Consider the following 17,165-nt stretch of genomic DNA (forward strand, 5'->3'; position numbering starts at 1 on the left):
TCCAGCGGAATGAAGGAAACCAATAAAGCTGTATTAAGGAAATTTGTGTTATGAGGATGTGTGATTAAAGTTAATAGCTGTTGTATTTTTTTGCTTGTAGGCTTAGTTGAGTAGGTAACCATTATCTCACGCAAAGCATGCACTTGTTTTACTTCAAGGCATGAACAACATGCAAAGTTACCACAGTGGTCAGAGATTTGAGGAGAAAACTATATAAGGAACTAATTTGGAGATGCATTGTGGAAAATGTGACATTTCTTTTTACTAAAATGTGTCAACAAACAGACGAAAATATCGAAACAGCGTACGAAAAATTCGTATTTGATCGGAAAGTCCGATTGTCGTTACAAGTCCATTACCTTCATGTGTGTATATTTAATTGATTCTCGTAAACAGTGAAAATATTAAAGAGTCTCACTCACGTTTATTTTTGTAATGATAAAGTAAACGTCAAGACCCCTATAAATAATTTGTTAAAGTGATCATTATAAAAAGCTTATTGACATTACTACATATTGCCAAGTTTTAAAAAAGTGCATAACAAATAAGTCCTAGAATTTCTATTTTATTCATGTATGTGTAGAAGTATTCCTTTAGTCACACTCTTTTTTTTTTCTCGGTGTAGAAAATAAGAACAAGAAAATGTTTGTTTCCACTAGTTCATAATTTAGATAGCTTCTAAGGTTTAGAGTGACATTTGCTACTTTGCACGAGGTTTCACAATAAGCGCCATTATTACAAGAAATACATGTATGTTTAAAAAATAAACATATATATGTACAGAAGTGCTCAAAATCAAGGATAGGCAATTATGATGAGCGCAATTCCATGATTATGTCATAAAGACACATTTGGAAGTTCATGTATTTTTCTGTAACGTTGACGGAAACAGACACTACGCAGACTTTGTATGCGATAAGAAATATTGAAAAAGATGCACGATTGAATAAAATCATCACTTGTTCACTTTATGCATAATACCAATTAACCGACCTGCTCGAAATGTTTTATAGTATATTTTCATGACCATGCTTTTTATAGTATACAGTGTCTCGCCGGTATTGAAGTACTCCCGGGTTGTTGTATCTTAGCAACTAGATCGTAAAGTTGTGACATTCTATTTTAAAATGTATTTACTGACATTGTGTAAATTTTGTGCCGTTTCTTATGTCTTTAGCAGTTATTTTGTCTGTTATTGCAAGACAACATTTCTGTGCTAAGGACAGACCAGTCAGCCATGACAGATGTGCATGGAAATCTGGACAGTGATTAATAAAAGGTTCATCATTTATGACAGATGTTTTCTAGTTTTGATTGACTTGGATAGTGTTAAACGTTAGAAATACAGAGATACCAATGCAGTACCTTTGTTGTGAAAATCACAATTCATGTCCAATAAATGCTTGTTCTTCTATACATCAAATAAGTAGAACTGATAGTGGGCCGACATCATACCTAGGGAAAGGGTGTAATGCTTGCAGGGGTATTTTCTTTCTCATCTGGTTTAATTCACAGAAATGAGGTAATATTTCTATGAAGGCCACATCTATCACTGACTGAAATATCACATGAATGCTCTTGACTTTGAGATTTACTAGTATCAGTTTCAATTTAAGTATTTAGATTGTTTATAATAAGAAAACAGCTACGATGAATTACAGGTCATCTAGTTATTACAAATAGAAAAATTGGAAAATCCACGATCGCAAAATAAATTTGATTGACGAAAGTTTCGTGAAAGAAACGATACGCACTTTCCGTACGAACACGGATAATCGTGACGGTTTATTTGTGTTTTTGTAGCTTCTCTAGTGCAAATTGTAAAACTTCAAGATTAAAAATCATACCACGTCGAGTATATTTTACTTTTTACCATAGATAGAATAAAAGAAGCAAACTTACATTTCCATCAATTAAGATAACAGCTTTCTGTTCCACTTAGAGATCGTTACAAATCTAAATAAGGAAGCATGGAAATAAAATAAAATTTAGTAAGACACTGAGAATAAAAAGTGTCATACTAAATGCAACATTCATTCATTGTAAGTTTTATTTCAGAAGTATTTCTCTGTCAAAATTATATCGGGAGGGCATGGTACAATAACAAATTTTACACGATGAAAATTCTTTAAAATGTTTCGTTGATATTTTGTTCATATATACTTATTTTTAAATTGTATAATAAGTTATTTGATAAAGTCGCAATTTGTTATATTTAAAAGCAAAACCAGCTTGAACAGGAACATATGCAAACAGGCAAGAAAGAGCACTTCTTTTTCAGATATAACTTATCATTCTTTTTTTTAAATAATTTAACTAGAAGCACACAGAAATACCTCGTTTATCGTGCTGAACATTGAACTTAAGGTAACCCTAACAAACATCTTTTGACTAAGCGTTCACTCGAATCTTCTAGTTGAAAATATAGAAAAGATGACCGGCAAATGATATGAGTTCTATAAGACATTTTAAAATATACCAAAATTAGCTCTTGAACAGTCGGTAATAAATGTAACCTCAACCAAGTACTTTGTTTAAAGATGAAACGGTTCAGGGAAGTGTTAGATAATAGGTGAAGTAATATAATTTCATTTTAAAGCAGTGTTTTTATATATGGCATTAGGGTTATTGTATTAGTAGCTTTTTCTTGGATGCTATGTACTTGAGGAGACGTTGTCAGGTCGGATCACATAAGGTGTACGAGCGCCAAGAGCGATCCGGCTTGTCAAAATCCACGAGATCCAAATACAACATCCCAAATCAAGCTACTATTATAACGCCGCTTTTGTTATCTTGACCACTTTGTTTGTTCTTTCGAACATCGGACAAATTGTCCAAGGTTTATCAAGTTAAAATACAGCATAACAGTACAATACGGAATTTGTTTTCTGCCTGTTTGTATTCTCTTGTGAAATACAAACCATATTTCTACAGCATTTATGCAGGTATATAATGATATCTTTAGTGTGTGCTTCAGTCCATAACATGCAAATAATTCGCTGATTTTCAAGAGATGTTCCTTATTTTGTTGCATTTTATATTGAATGTATTTTGATGAATTAGTCTATAATAATGAAACATTGTCTGATATTAAACTCTGAACTTTCAGCGAACGTGTTAAATCTAATCTTAAATGGATTTTACAACAATCACCATACTTTCTCGTAAACTACACAGAACTCAAAATCGTAGCTATTTTAACAGCTCTGAGTTACACTGAAAATACCACATCTTTATTAATCAAATGATGAGTGAGTGAAAAGTAACCACAGTAGATATACAATGTTTGAAGTTGTAAATAGTCGGGCAACCAGATTGTTGAAACATATAAACAAGAAACAGAAAAACCAGCTTATATTATCATCTTCCATAATACGTACATTACGACTGGCACTGTTACAAAGTGGGATGTGTAGTTTATTGTGGATTAATTGATTTACTTAAATGCAATATTTACAAATAATGCTACAATAATGTTTCACCGTGCAAGCTGTTGAAGGCTGTCTTAATTTCAAAACTATTATAATAATCTTAACGGATATTTCTAAGACTAAGTCTACCAATATTAAAACGTTTATGAAACCACATTGTATGAGGGTCCTGCAAAATAAATCTGTCACTAATGGGCATCCGTAGTTTTATCCCATGTATTTTTAAACACTTCATTCGCTTGAATGCTGTGTCCAATAGCTAACGATATCCGTTTATTTCGTGCAAATTGCTTTTCAAATGATCGAGTTATTTCAATTTGAAATACATGCAGTCATATACACTGACCGATTTACTTTTCACATTGTAAAATGGACGAAAAGACTGAAATTCGTAGCTATATTATATGCCGCATTAGGCTTGATATAGATTTAAGGCATATATTTGAATAACTGTGTGGTATAATATGGACCTCAGGCCATTTCAATGCGTACAGTTTTTAGGTGGGTTGAAGCTTTTAAAGCAGGGAAATTATCTGTCGAAAATGATACCCGTTCTGGTAGGCCTAAAACCTTTGTTACCAAGGCAAGCTTCGCTGCCTGCTGTAAAAGTTGTGGTCAAACAGGATGCGTGATTGTCGGTAGAAGGTATAGCCAGTTGTACTTGCATATCATAAGGCAATGTGCAAACAATTTTGAAAAAGGGTTTGGACATGAGAAAGGTTTGCGCTAGGTGGGTACCTCATTTGCTCACTGAGGAGCAAAATAAACAACGCCTTAAATGTGCCCAGGGACTTTTGAAAACATACAAAGGCTGTGATGGGTTATTTCTAACTTGCTTACAAGTGACGAAATCTGGGTGCACATGTTGAGCCACAGAGAAGGGCTGATAATATGCAACGGAAGCGAAAAGATTAAAAAACGCCCCTGTATTACCAAGAGAACCATAAGCTCAAAGAAGATGCTGTACGCAATTTTCTTTAATTCTAGTGGGCGAGTCGTTCAAGTGCCTTGTTTGTCCATCTGGTAATACAGTCACTAGACGACTCTACAAGAACTCTGTACTAAAGAAAGAGAAAACGAATACGTTTTACAATAAGAAACGTCCAAGCAAATGATGGTCAGGAGTCCATCTGACAAACGACAACGCCTCCTCTCACAAGTGCGTGGTTGTTAAGTCTTTTTTTGGCTTCTGAAAAGGTGGAAGTTGTAAACCATCCGGCGCCTTATTCACCTGACCCCTGTGACTTTTCTTATTTCCAAAGCTTAAGAAAATGCCTCCTGGAAAGAAATATCAGTCCAGAAGTTCTCTTGGTAATGCCATTTATTAATGTCTCAAATAGATACCAAAAGAAGACTATTTATCTGCTTTTCGCAATTGGGTAAAAAGGTTTAACTTATGAAAATTAGTTTCGGTAAAGGGGGGATGCTTCGATGGTTTGTAATAAAATATCTTTGATAAAACGTAGCACTTAATAAATCCGAAACAAGAACATTTGCAGGACCCTCGTATCAAGAAAATATCTAACAATTTATGCAATTTAAGTACAACTAGTAACAAGGAGAAATGTGATGTTCTCCATCGAAGGCACCTAATACATGTTGATTTTAAATTTAAAGGCCTCTATCTTCTCTTTAAAATCCACTAAAATTTATTACAGAATGAAGAAACGTCAGTTATCTACCTTGAATAAAACTCTTGAATAAGGGAGCTGGATGAAAATAAAGACCGATTGATATCTTAAAATAAGCAAACGCATTCTCTTTCGTGGTATACTCTGAGCTAAAAAAACCCAAAAATTCTCAATATTTTATGATATTTGGTACGTGTAAGCATGTTTATGTGTATGAGCATTGCTGTGTGTTGTATAAATATAGTACACACCTGATACTTGTATAGCTAGGCACAGCATAAATGTGTAGTAAAGTTAGTTTCTAAAAATAAACTGCATGTATTTTAGTGAAAAATGCGCCCTGGTAATGTTTTATCATGATTTAAAGAAGCTAGGATTAATTAGATTAAAGAAGTAAAAGAATTCGAAAGCACATATTTTGAACTGTCCGAATGCTGTGAAACTGTATTAAGCAATATTAATTCACTTTAAGGGATCGGCAAAATCTGTTCGAGATAGCAGTAGTTCGAGTCATCGAGGCTTTTCGTTAATACACATAACTGTGTACCTGATTACTCGACAACTGGAATAAGTATTATTCAACGATAATAATTATTGTTACTATTATTATTATACCAGATTTATACAGCGCCCGTTTCATGATAAACTCGTTCAAAGGCGCTTCACATATAGCAAACGCAGTCACACAGGGCGCGAAATTCATCATCTGCTAGTACAGAGGCAGAGCATAACAACTACTTTATTTCTTAAAAGTATATCTGAATGCAACAAGTACACTATCTATTTTTAAACACATCAATCATGAAAACGAAATACATTTTTAGACTTTTATTACACTGAGCGATAATTGCTCAGACACTCTTTAAAAGTCACTGATAGTTGCGTGTTTACCTGCTAAAAGGTAATACATAATAGACTTTCATTTTTACAAAGTTTTGTTTAAAGTGTAATAATTTAACAGAAACATTCACTGCAAACAAAATTACTTTTCATGAAAACAAAAAACACGCAGCAGTGACTAAGATCAAAACATTAAAGCAATTAGGAGATTAAACAACGCTACCTTTTGTAAACATACGCACCGGTAAACATCTGTAAATCAGTGTTATTCAGAAGAGGCGATTTTCTGAGAAAGTTTCTGACACTGGTCTATCGATGCAAATAATTGACATGCGTTTTGTCTGTTCGAGGGAAAAAGAGTGAAATGCACTATAAAACATTTGTCGGGACCGTTTGTCGATTTCGGATTTTCTCGTTTCGAATTTTTCGTGGTTGAACAATGAAAATTACATATGGATTCGCCGGGACTGGACGCTGAGTTCCAGCGAAAGGTTGCATTCGAATAATCCAAACTTGAGCAAAGAAAGTTCAACTATATGTATAAGAATATCAATAGTTGTCAATCTTTTAAGTTTCATGGATCTTCTCGTCTTTTTTTTAAAGACAATAACCATCTCTGGTCTTCGGAATGTTACGATTATCGAGGCTTTACTGTTTGTTTTTAGTAACAGGCCTAAGTTTGTTTTGTTAATTAATATGTGCATAGCAAGTGAGTGGTTCAGTACAATATATGAGCCGTGCCATGAGAAAACCAACATAGTGGGTATGCGACCAGCATGGATCCAGACCAGCCTGCGCATCCGCGCAGTCTGGTCAGGATCCATGCTGTTCGCTAATAGTTTCTCCAATTCCAATAGGCTTTAAAAGCGAACAGCATGGAGCCTGACCAGACTGCGCGGATGCGCAGGCTGGTCTGGATCCATGCTGGTCGCATACCCACTATGTTGGTTTTCCCATGGCACGGCTCATATCTTTGTTATGGAAACGATATTGAAACCATTAAGAACTATTTTAGCAGATAAGTTGGTTTCGTATAAATAAGATTTTATTTACATGCAAAATTTATTAGTCTCTCAAATTAAATCAAACATATTATACATATACATAACGGGAAAACCCATTAAGATTCGAAAATATGACGTCATAGCAATGTGAAGTAATACACACAATTAATAATTTTATTTGCTTGTTGTTAGATTATTAGTTTATGAAGCCACCTTAAAATTATGTTAAGAATTGCTTTCAGATATGAGTGCTAATAGTAACATCTTATGAAATGCAGTTCAGCAGTTAGTGAACAGGTCCTGCGTGGTACCAATAGAAATAATTACATAATTCCTACAGTTGATCAGGGAATATAATACTGGCAGTAATATAATATAGAAGTATATGTATTATTTCTTAATGAAAAAATTTACTCAATGAAATAATTTGTCCAAATATATTGCCCAAATGAAGACTGTAAGGTAATGAATGAAATAGTAATTTAAAAATATGCATTACGTGTAAACAGACAAACGAACTTATACAATTAAATATGTTTTATATAAATTAATTTATCACAGTTAAAGGTTCATAATGCATTTGTTTAAATTGAGGCTGCCACTTTTTCCGTTATCAACAATAATATATTAATTTTGTGTTAAATCCTATTTTCCATAATTGTTTTCTCTATTATAATCAAAGCTTTGAATATTGATGAACAAAGTTTTATTGAATCTGTTGTCTTTGATTACATCCATTTTTGATTCTAACTGTAAAACTTCATGTGCAGTATTAAAAGTAGCGCAGTATGGTTATGCATAACATCTATTTGGATGACAGTTTCATTTTTTTAAAAATAAAATGTAAAGCCTTATGGAACTTTAAGGTATTTTTGATTATGAATAAAAGTATATAACTATCTGAAACACAACCACATCGTTTTCACAATAAATATAACGTTCAGTTATATCTGAGTAAACCAAACTTGCTATGTTTGCAAAATTTAGTTAATTTTCAAATGATAAGTGAGATTGATTGCTACTGGAATGATTATTATGGAAATAATAGAGTAAATAGTCAGGTATATATTTGACTCAATAGAATGGCATAAACTGAGAAACTGGTATATTTATCACATAATTTCAGTGTCAATAAAGAGCGACTTTAAGCCGTTTGTTTCATGATGGATTCTTCTAATTTCTGATAAATGGTATTCAGAAACTCAACCAAATTAGTACCATCTTGTATCGTAATGTACGCTCTATATATCGCATTCGTTAACGGAGAGCTATTTGCCATAAAATTTGGATTGAGAATATCGTTTGTCACATTACTGGCGACGTCACTTCCGGAAGACTGAAGAGCTGTTTAGTTTGATTTCAAAGTTATATATTATTTCCCTGGTTTCTTCTTCGTTTTTCTTTTCAGCGAGTTGACAGTCTTTTCGTAATTGTTCAACGTATAAACCATATTCAGACAGTAAATGGAAGTGGGATTTGAATGCTTCATTCGGCTGAAAAAGTTAAGTACATGCCTTAAGTTTAAAATTAAAGCAGTTATACTTTATACGTCGAAGAAAATAGTTCTTCATTTAAATTGTTCTTCCAAGACACTTCCTGTTGAAAGACTACTGTTTTAAACAAGGGTTATGTATATCCGACCTTAAATGTCAGGAAAATACTGCTTTTATTCTTCAAATTCATCATTTATGAATATAACTACCGAATTTTTTGTTGCGACTTGATGTAACTTCCAATTAACCAAACTAGAATAACCTTACCTTTTAAAGTTCTGTCGTCATAATATCAGGTTACACTGCAAGTTTTTAAATTTAAATTAGCATAGGCCTTTGCAAAATTCTGGTGCATACGATTGAAATTATTTTTTTCGTTATTTACCTTGTTTATAGCGGCTTTAACTATTGCTTCTGTCACGATTACATTCTCCTTGTTTGTCCAGTTCATACCACCCAGCAGTTGTGACAGTTCATCCGCAATTTAATAGCGTTCCTTCAGCTGAAAGAGAAATGTAACAACAATGTTGTCAGATACTGAAGAAACAATTAGGCAAATATTTTAAAAGAGAAATTTAAACCTTTTAGAAGAAGTCTATTATTCAAATTTGTGTAACATGAAAAACTTACTTCAGGATTTTTTTTTAGATAAACACATACCTGATATAAAACGATACTACTCAAACTTTAATAATTGGTAGTTATCTTAAATACAGTGATGTTTTAGTAACTGTAAATTGCATCAGGAATTTAATACTATCGAGGATTAAGGTTTAAGTAAAACTTACAGCTGAGAACAAAAGAATAATTTTTGTTAAAATTTACAAAATGCATAGTGCATACATGGACTATATAATGATTATAAAAGACATTTTCACATTTGTCAAAACATCAGATACGTGATACTTATAATAACCGCCGGTTTCTTTTTGCCACGCCGGTATTTGGCAAATTCAGCCCATATTTATATGCGCTTTACAAAAATGAAAATTGCCTTAAATTGTTAGATAAACCCACCTATTTTAAAGTTAGTATGTTTTGATATGATCTCATTACTAGTTTTTTGTTAATCAGTACGAGAAAATTACATTTGCCATGGCAAAAGCGGTTTTGCCATGGCAAATCGGTCTTTTGCCATGGCAAAATTATTTTGCCATGGCAAGAAAATTCATGATTTTGCCATGGCAAAATTGCCATGGTAATTTTTTTTTCATTTTTCTTAAAAAGTGATTTTAACTATTTCCAAACGAATGTATTGGTAGAAATATGTTGTTTCATATCGAAATATGTGCATGTATCGATTTTCCTAGCTCCATGTAGACGGCCGGGTCTAAAACTTTACCTGAGGTAACGGAAGTCAGACGAATTGGAAACAGTCATCCATCCATCCAGCTTCAGCTCAAAGTTGCGGAAAAAGTAAACGGTCATGAGACACTTTTCTTCCCACGATTATTTTCGTCAGGCCACATGCTTTAAAAGTATGCATGTGTTTCAGGTCAGTCATTTGCAGATAATACGGTACAGGTCGCGCAAGGTGTGCATTTTGGGCCATTTTTGTGTAAAAATTTAGTGTCCTGAAACCTGCGTTTTACTCGTTTTTATCACAGAAGCAACAGAATCGGCAGACTGAAAATGTCACATAATGAAGTGCTATGTGTATGCAAGACATTCGCTCAATAATTGCCTTGAATTTGTCGAAATTGGATTTTTATGATTTTTTTCGCACTGGTATCAGCGCAGAGTTGTGGAGTTTTCAAATTTACTGTCCCTTGCCCCATAAGTGATTCGGCCAAAATTAAATTTCGGAAATCTCTTGATTGTGCGCAGTTTTTAGGTAGTTTAGAACCTCTAGATTGAGATTTTAAACTTTCTGGGGACTTAAAACGCTAAATGACGGCACAGCGGCTCAAAAATGTTACGGTGAGGACACATCAAGGTTTGAAAGTCAATATCTGCACAGACGATTTTTCAAAATTCAACCACTATTAACAGTGTAAAACACCGTTTTCATTATCTTAACCCACGTAGCGCATATTTAGCCAATCAGCTCTGCATTCAATCAATCAGGGGGATGCTTGGAGGGTGGGGACCCCATAAAATAGGCAAATAGGGGGTGGGGGCATTTTATTTTCGCAAAATGATGCGAATATGACTTTATTTCATTTTTACTGATAGAATACGTTGAATTACGCCAGAAAATGATAAAAACGGACGTATTTTACGTCATTGGTCTCGTAGCGACAAATTGTAAATTTTGGCTCATTTTGCGCGAGAGGGGTAGGCTAGTTTAGACGCTCACTTACAGATATCTTTTCATGCTACTAAAATATTTTTGTGTGGTTATATTCGCAAAAGAGGTATTAAAGTTCAGAACAAGTAAAATCCGCTTTTGGTCATAAAAAGAAAAATCTTAAAGTGGCAGGGGCCAGTTTCGCATTTAGCCCGGGTATGTTTTTTAAATAAAATAGACATATGCACTTTACAGGCATATATATTCAACTGGTTATTTATGATATGTATAGAACTAAGGATTCCTGCGTACGAGTGGTTATTGTGTAAAATAAATATGTGCATGTATCGATTTTCCTAGCTTCATGTAGACGGCCGGGTCTAAAACTTTACCTGAGGTAACTGAAGTCAGATGAATTGGAAACAGTCATCCATTCATCCAGCTTCAGCTCAAATTTGCGGAAAAAGTAAACAGTCATGAGACACTTTTCTTCCCACGATTATTCTCGTCTGGACACATGCTTTAAAAGTATGCATGTGTTTCAGGTCAGTCATTTGCAGATAATACGGTACAGGTCGCGCAAGGTGTGCATTTTGGGCCATTTTTGTGTAAAAATTTAGTGTCCTGAAACCTGCGTTTTACTCGTTTTTATCACAGAAGCAACAGAATCGGCAGACTGAAAATGTCACATAATGAAGTGCTATGTGTATGCAAGACATTCGCTCAATAATTGCCTTGAATTTGTCGAAATTGGATTTTTTTATGATTTTTTTCGCACTGGTATCAGCGCAGAGTTGTGGAGTTTTCAAATTTACTGACCCTTGCCCCCATAATAGAAAGCAAAACATGCCCCGGGGTTATGATAAAAGGTGTTGAGGTATTTAGATTAAGGTGAAGATCATAATATGAAGGTCAGTGACATCTATATATAGATTACTTTGTATGTCTGCCACACGGTTTGTTGCGTGTAACTATGAACTAGATTTCGGCTGCTCTTTCTGATCTCTCTGTTGACCCTTTAGCCACGTAAAAGAAGAAATAGCCACATTAAAGCTTACGGAATGAATGACATCAAAGAAAAAGTACGGTTACAGCTTGTCCCTCTAGCCATATAAGTATGCAATGTAAGCACAGAGGAACAAACGAAGAGTTGAAGGAAAATGAAAAGGAAAATTTGGGCAGAACTTTGCGAAATAAGTAAAAGGTTATAGGACAGTTATTTACAACATATGATTTCGTTTAACTATTAACTTGTGATCTTTTTAAATAGAAGACAGACCAACAGATAGACAGACAAACAGTTTTTATTTACATTCAGGTTCTACAGTATGTATACATGAGAACAATATGATTTATTTTTGTTGGATTTAACGTCGCACCGACACATGATAGGTCATATGGGGACTTTCCAGCTTTAATGGTGAAGGAAGACCCCAGGTGCCCCTCCGTGCATTATTTCATCACGAGCGGGCACCTAGGTAAAACCATCGACCTTCCGTAAGCCAGCTGGAAGTTCCTCACATGAAGAATTCAACGCCCCGAGTGAGGCTTGAACTCACATCGATAAGGGGCAACTGATTTGAAGTCAACGACTTTAATCACTCGGCCATGGAGGCCCCATGATTTATTGTATTACCAAATGTGGGTGTATATATATACCTAGCAATTATATTAAAACAAACATTTACATGTTTACTTTTTTCTTGTAAATGGGGACCGTGGCATTAGCGTGTTTGTTCCGCGCGCACGATTAATAGGCTGGACACCACTAAATCCGGCTGTTCTTTATTTTATATAAAAGTCACTCACTTTAAATCGGGTTTTCGACATTTTCTAGCATATCAGATTTTCAGAGACTTACATTCCATAAAGAACTATATCGCTACTTTAGAAAAACAAAAAGAAAAGGGGGTGTTAACTTTTATATAAGAAAACTACAGTTCGCTAAATACAATCCGCTAAATTTACTCCTTTTCGCTTCTTTCAATTTCTCTTTCCAAAACATTAGATTCTTACGCCGCCATTTTTACATAGAATTCGGTAGGACTATGCCGATGTCGATAGAAAGCAAAGGTATACATACTGGAACGTGGTAGGGTAAAAGTAAACACGTTGCAGTTGAGAAAAAGCACTAGGAAAGGAAAAAAAAAAGATTAGGACTATTTATATGTGGACTACTTACATTCTATTTAGTAGTGATAAGCCTTAAACACTTTGCATTGTACTATTCGTACACGTTACACGTTTGGTTAATCGTGCAGCAAATCATATTAGTGAGATTGTTGCATTATACGCATGCGCAGCTGGTACATTGGAAATGGTAAGGCGCGTGCGCAGCGTGCGTCGTCTGCATGATGTCATGTGGAATTGTTTTAAACATTGCTTTCATTTCAAAAGTTTAAATGGAATCAGAACATAATAACTAATTTATCTTGATTAACTACCGTTTGTAAGAGCAAACATAGAACAAATTTTCTTTTTATTTCGTATCATTTCGTTCTTAAGATCTACATTTTAAAAAACATTCCAGTGAATTTCTATGTTATTTTGAAGTTATTCCTTTAGCCACGTAAAAGAAAAATAGCCACATTAAAGCTTACGGAATGAATGGCATCAAAGAAAAAGTACGGTTTGCGAAAATTGAAATCTGTGCCAAAATTGTCGAAAAAGTCATTGCTTGTAACTTTGGATGTCACATCACTGTATACAAATATACCACATGCTGATGGAATAGACGCGTGTCGACACTACCTAGATAAAGAAAATAATAATAGTAAACTATCGACGGATGAAATATGTAGCCTCATAAAGTTAACTCTCGAAAACAATCATTTTCAATTTAGTGGTGAAAACTATGTCCAAACTTTAGGAACGGCCATGGTTAGTTCCATGGCACCTGCGTATGCCTCCTTATTTATGGGTAAATTAGAAACTGATTTTCTTGAAAGTTATCATCTGAAACCTACTGCTTGGCTCCGCTTCTTAGATGACATTTTCATGATATGGGATCATTCTCTCGCAGACTTAAATGATTTCATAAAAAAGCTGAATGCATATCATCCAACAATAAAAGTTACTTACAACGTATCTGAAAACAATGTGTCATTCCTAGATGTAACAGTGCTGAAAAAGGAAAGCAATAACATATCTACGGACATTTACATCAAGTCTACAGATGTTCATCAATACCTGGAATACAGTTCATGTCATCCAAATAAATGTAAAGAAGGCATACCATTCAGTCAGGCGAAGCGATATCGACGCATCATATCAGACGACGGTAAATTTCAAGAATCTCTTGACAACTTAGAACAGTATTTTAAGAACCGGAATTATCCCGACAACGTTATTAAGACCGCATTTGAAAAAGTGTCGAGTTCTACACAAGATGAGGCTTTAATCAACAAAAATACAGACATAAACAGTAGCCAATTAATTCCATTTGTGATCCCATATAACCCGTCCCTTCCGCATCTTGGACTTACAATAAACAAATACTGGGATCTTTTGAAACTGTCCAACAATAACAGTGTACAACAATTATACAACTATAAACCTGTTCTAGCTTACAAACGACCCAAAAACCTACAGGATTATCTTACTCATTCGTCGCTAAACAAAAAATCTTTGGATTGTAAAACAAGTAGATGTAACAGACGCAGATGTACACATTGTGACAGTATTATTGAAAGTGATGCATTTACGAGTACAAATACAGGGAAAACTTTTAAAATATTTTTCGGTGGAAACTGCACGTCTAGTGACGTTATTTATTTAATCACATGTAAAAGGTGTAAAGTACAATATGTCGGTCAAACGCATCAACTTGTGTCGAAACGATGAACAGTCATAAATTTGATATCAGAAGTATATGTGACCCAAGTTTTTCATCAAATGTTGCTCTTCATTTCAATTCTACTGAACATTCTATGGAAGACTTTACTTTTATGCCGATTGACTTAGTGCGTGATAACATGGATAGACTGCTCAAGAATACGTATTGGATTCATAAATTAGATACGTTATATCCGAACGGTATGAATGCAAAGTCACTGTATGAATTCTCACAGTAACTTTTATGAAAACTGAAATGATGTTGATGTTAAGTTTTGCACTATTATATACTACCTGTTTTATATAGTTACGTAACCTTTCTATATAATCTTAACACTACCAAAATTGTTCAGTTTTAATTTTTAACATGTTTGTATTCTCAATTTATTGTAAATATAAATATTTTTATGACAACATTTTACGAAAACAACAAAATGCATCTTAATTATTACCTCCCTTTATTATATATAAAATTTTGATAAAGACAGTACCGTCTGCAAGTTTTGTTTGGAACGTAATTTGATTAATTCTGGCATATATATTGTATTTGCTAAATAAATTAGTGCATAATATTATAAACAATTAGATTATTTTTTTAAATGTTCAATTATCTTGTTAATAATTTAATGTCTTTCCTTCATATATATATATAACAAAGTGTGCCTTTATCGTGGCTTTATGAAAAAGAAACAAAAGTTATTTACACAGCCATCAGTCACTAAGTATAATGCATAATCACACATGCGCAAAATGCTAAATACCAAGTAGACGCAAAACAACTAATGGATACTGTATGACACGATATATCATCCTGTTAATCAGAAGATCAAAGTGCGATACCGCCTTTGGCGTCTTTGTTTGTGTTTTATCTAATTAGGATAACAGTACATTTTGTATCATAATCAGTACATTATTGTCTCGAATAGCTCCGGACAATATCTCTACTATTATATTGTAAATATTTTGGTAAAAAAGTTGAAATTGTAGTAAAAAAGTTCAGATACGTTCAGCTGTTTAAAACTATCTTCATGCAGTTAAATCGAATAAATCTAATGAAATTAACGCACTATGTATGACTTATAATAACTCATTTTTTGTAATTAAACTCGTAGTCATGTATTTGGGAAAAGGAATGTAATTGTTGAATGAAAAATTCTGCGATAAAGCATGTAAAAATCTGACCATCTATATTTTGACTATTCGTATCTTTTTTAAGGGGACCCTTTTCATTCACGTGTAAGGATGAACAATGGCGAGATAATCCTTGTAACAAGATTCTGTGCTTGTCGATTTAAACGTGCCAACATAGGAAATATAAAATCTTCTCTGTTCCTCTTGTATTGTATTTCATAATCACTAAAATTATTGAACTTCCTTTAAAAATAACTTAATTGCCAAGGCAAATTAAAATAAACAACTGAGTTATCCATATGAAACAATATATTTCTACCAATGCATTCGTTTGGACATAGTTAAATCACCTTTTTATGAAAAATTAAACAAAAATGTAGCAGTGTGCACAACGCCCAACTTCATAGTGCTGCCTCACTAGAATATCACTCCGTAAAAACGTGATATGTTAACTCACCCAGTAACATTATACAGACACCGGACTGACAAGTCCTAAGACTACCGTCTTGAGCGCCAAGTGAGGAAGCTTCTAACACCATTTTTACGTCTTTGGTATGACGCGACCGGGCATCGAACCTATAACCGGTTCCGCTGGTGTGTGACTTTCTACGGGTTTTGCAAAATGCTTATTTTTGTAACATAGCATATGTTGCACAAACCTATGTGCCAGGGAAAATCTGATACACATTTTGTCTATTCGTCATTAAAATCGCTGTATGATGTCTTGAATGCTTAAGTACCTCAATGCAGATCAAGTATATAAAAAAAACTTTAAAGCGCTAAACAGTTTTATTCGGATATTTTTTTTTCTTCTATTTTTGCGCGGCTTAGATTATCCAAGCCTGCTAAAATTCTCGAGTCATATATAACATCAAAGATCAAGATACTATGATGATAACTAATATCGTATTTCATAAACGAAAGAAACTTACTTATTTGATGAATAGATATGTTCTGTAATTTAAGTAATATTTGTATTTTTCTAAATAGAAAAAATATATGGCACACGATGACCGTTATGTAATATTAGAAATATATTTGATACATTTTCATTCGTTGAAACAAGGATGTAAAAAACTCCTTCTTGCCGCTGAAAATCAACCAGCATTTATCCCAGTAATGGTGAAACAATCTATGTAGCAAGATTCTGTGCTTCCTGATTTAAATGTGCCAACACAAGAAATCTAAAATCTTCTCTTTTCCTGCCAGTATTGTATTTCATAATAACTAAAATTATCAAACTTCCTTTAAAATATTTGAAAAAATAAATTAATTGCCATGGCAAACTCACCATGGTAAAATCTTGCCATGGCAGAATCTTGCCATGGCAAAGTTGCCATGGCAGAAACTTGCCATGGCAAAAATGCCATGGCAGAACCTTGCCATGGCAAAGTTGCCATGGCCCGTTTTTGCCATGGCAAAATAAAAAAAACTGAGTTATCGATATGAAACAACATATTTCTACTAATACATTCGTTTGGAAATAGTTAAATAACTTTTAAGAAAAATGAAAAAAAATGCAAAATCACGAATTTTCTTGCCATGGCAAAATTATTTTGCCACGGCAACAC

At 33.8% G+C, this 17,165-nt stretch overlaps 1 protein-coding gene across 1 annotated transcript; it reads left to right on the forward strand.

Annotated features, from left to right (window-relative positions):
* Positions 1–13,236: 13,236 nt before the first annotated feature.
* On the forward strand, positions 13,237–14,472 carry LOC128551780 (uncharacterized). Its single transcript, XM_053532694.1, has one exon. The coding sequence runs from the start codon at positions 13,237–13,239 to the stop codon at positions 14,470–14,472; it is 1,236 nt and encodes a 411-aa protein (XP_053388669.1).
* The last annotated feature ends 2,693 nt before the right edge of the window (positions 14,473–17,165 follow it).

Source organism: Mercenaria mercenaria, unplaced genomic scaffold, assembly GCF_021730395.1.
Source record: "Mercenaria mercenaria strain notata unplaced genomic scaffold, MADL_Memer_1 contig_1665, whole genome shotgun sequence".
Classification (NCBI taxonomy): domain Eukaryota; kingdom Metazoa; phylum Mollusca; class Bivalvia; order Venerida; family Veneridae; genus Mercenaria; species Mercenaria mercenaria.

Coding starts and splice junctions, on each gene's coding strand:
- LOC128551780 (XM_053532694.1), top strand. CDS start 13,237: ATGGCATCAAAGAAAAAGTACGGTTTGCGAAAATTGAAATCTGTGCCA.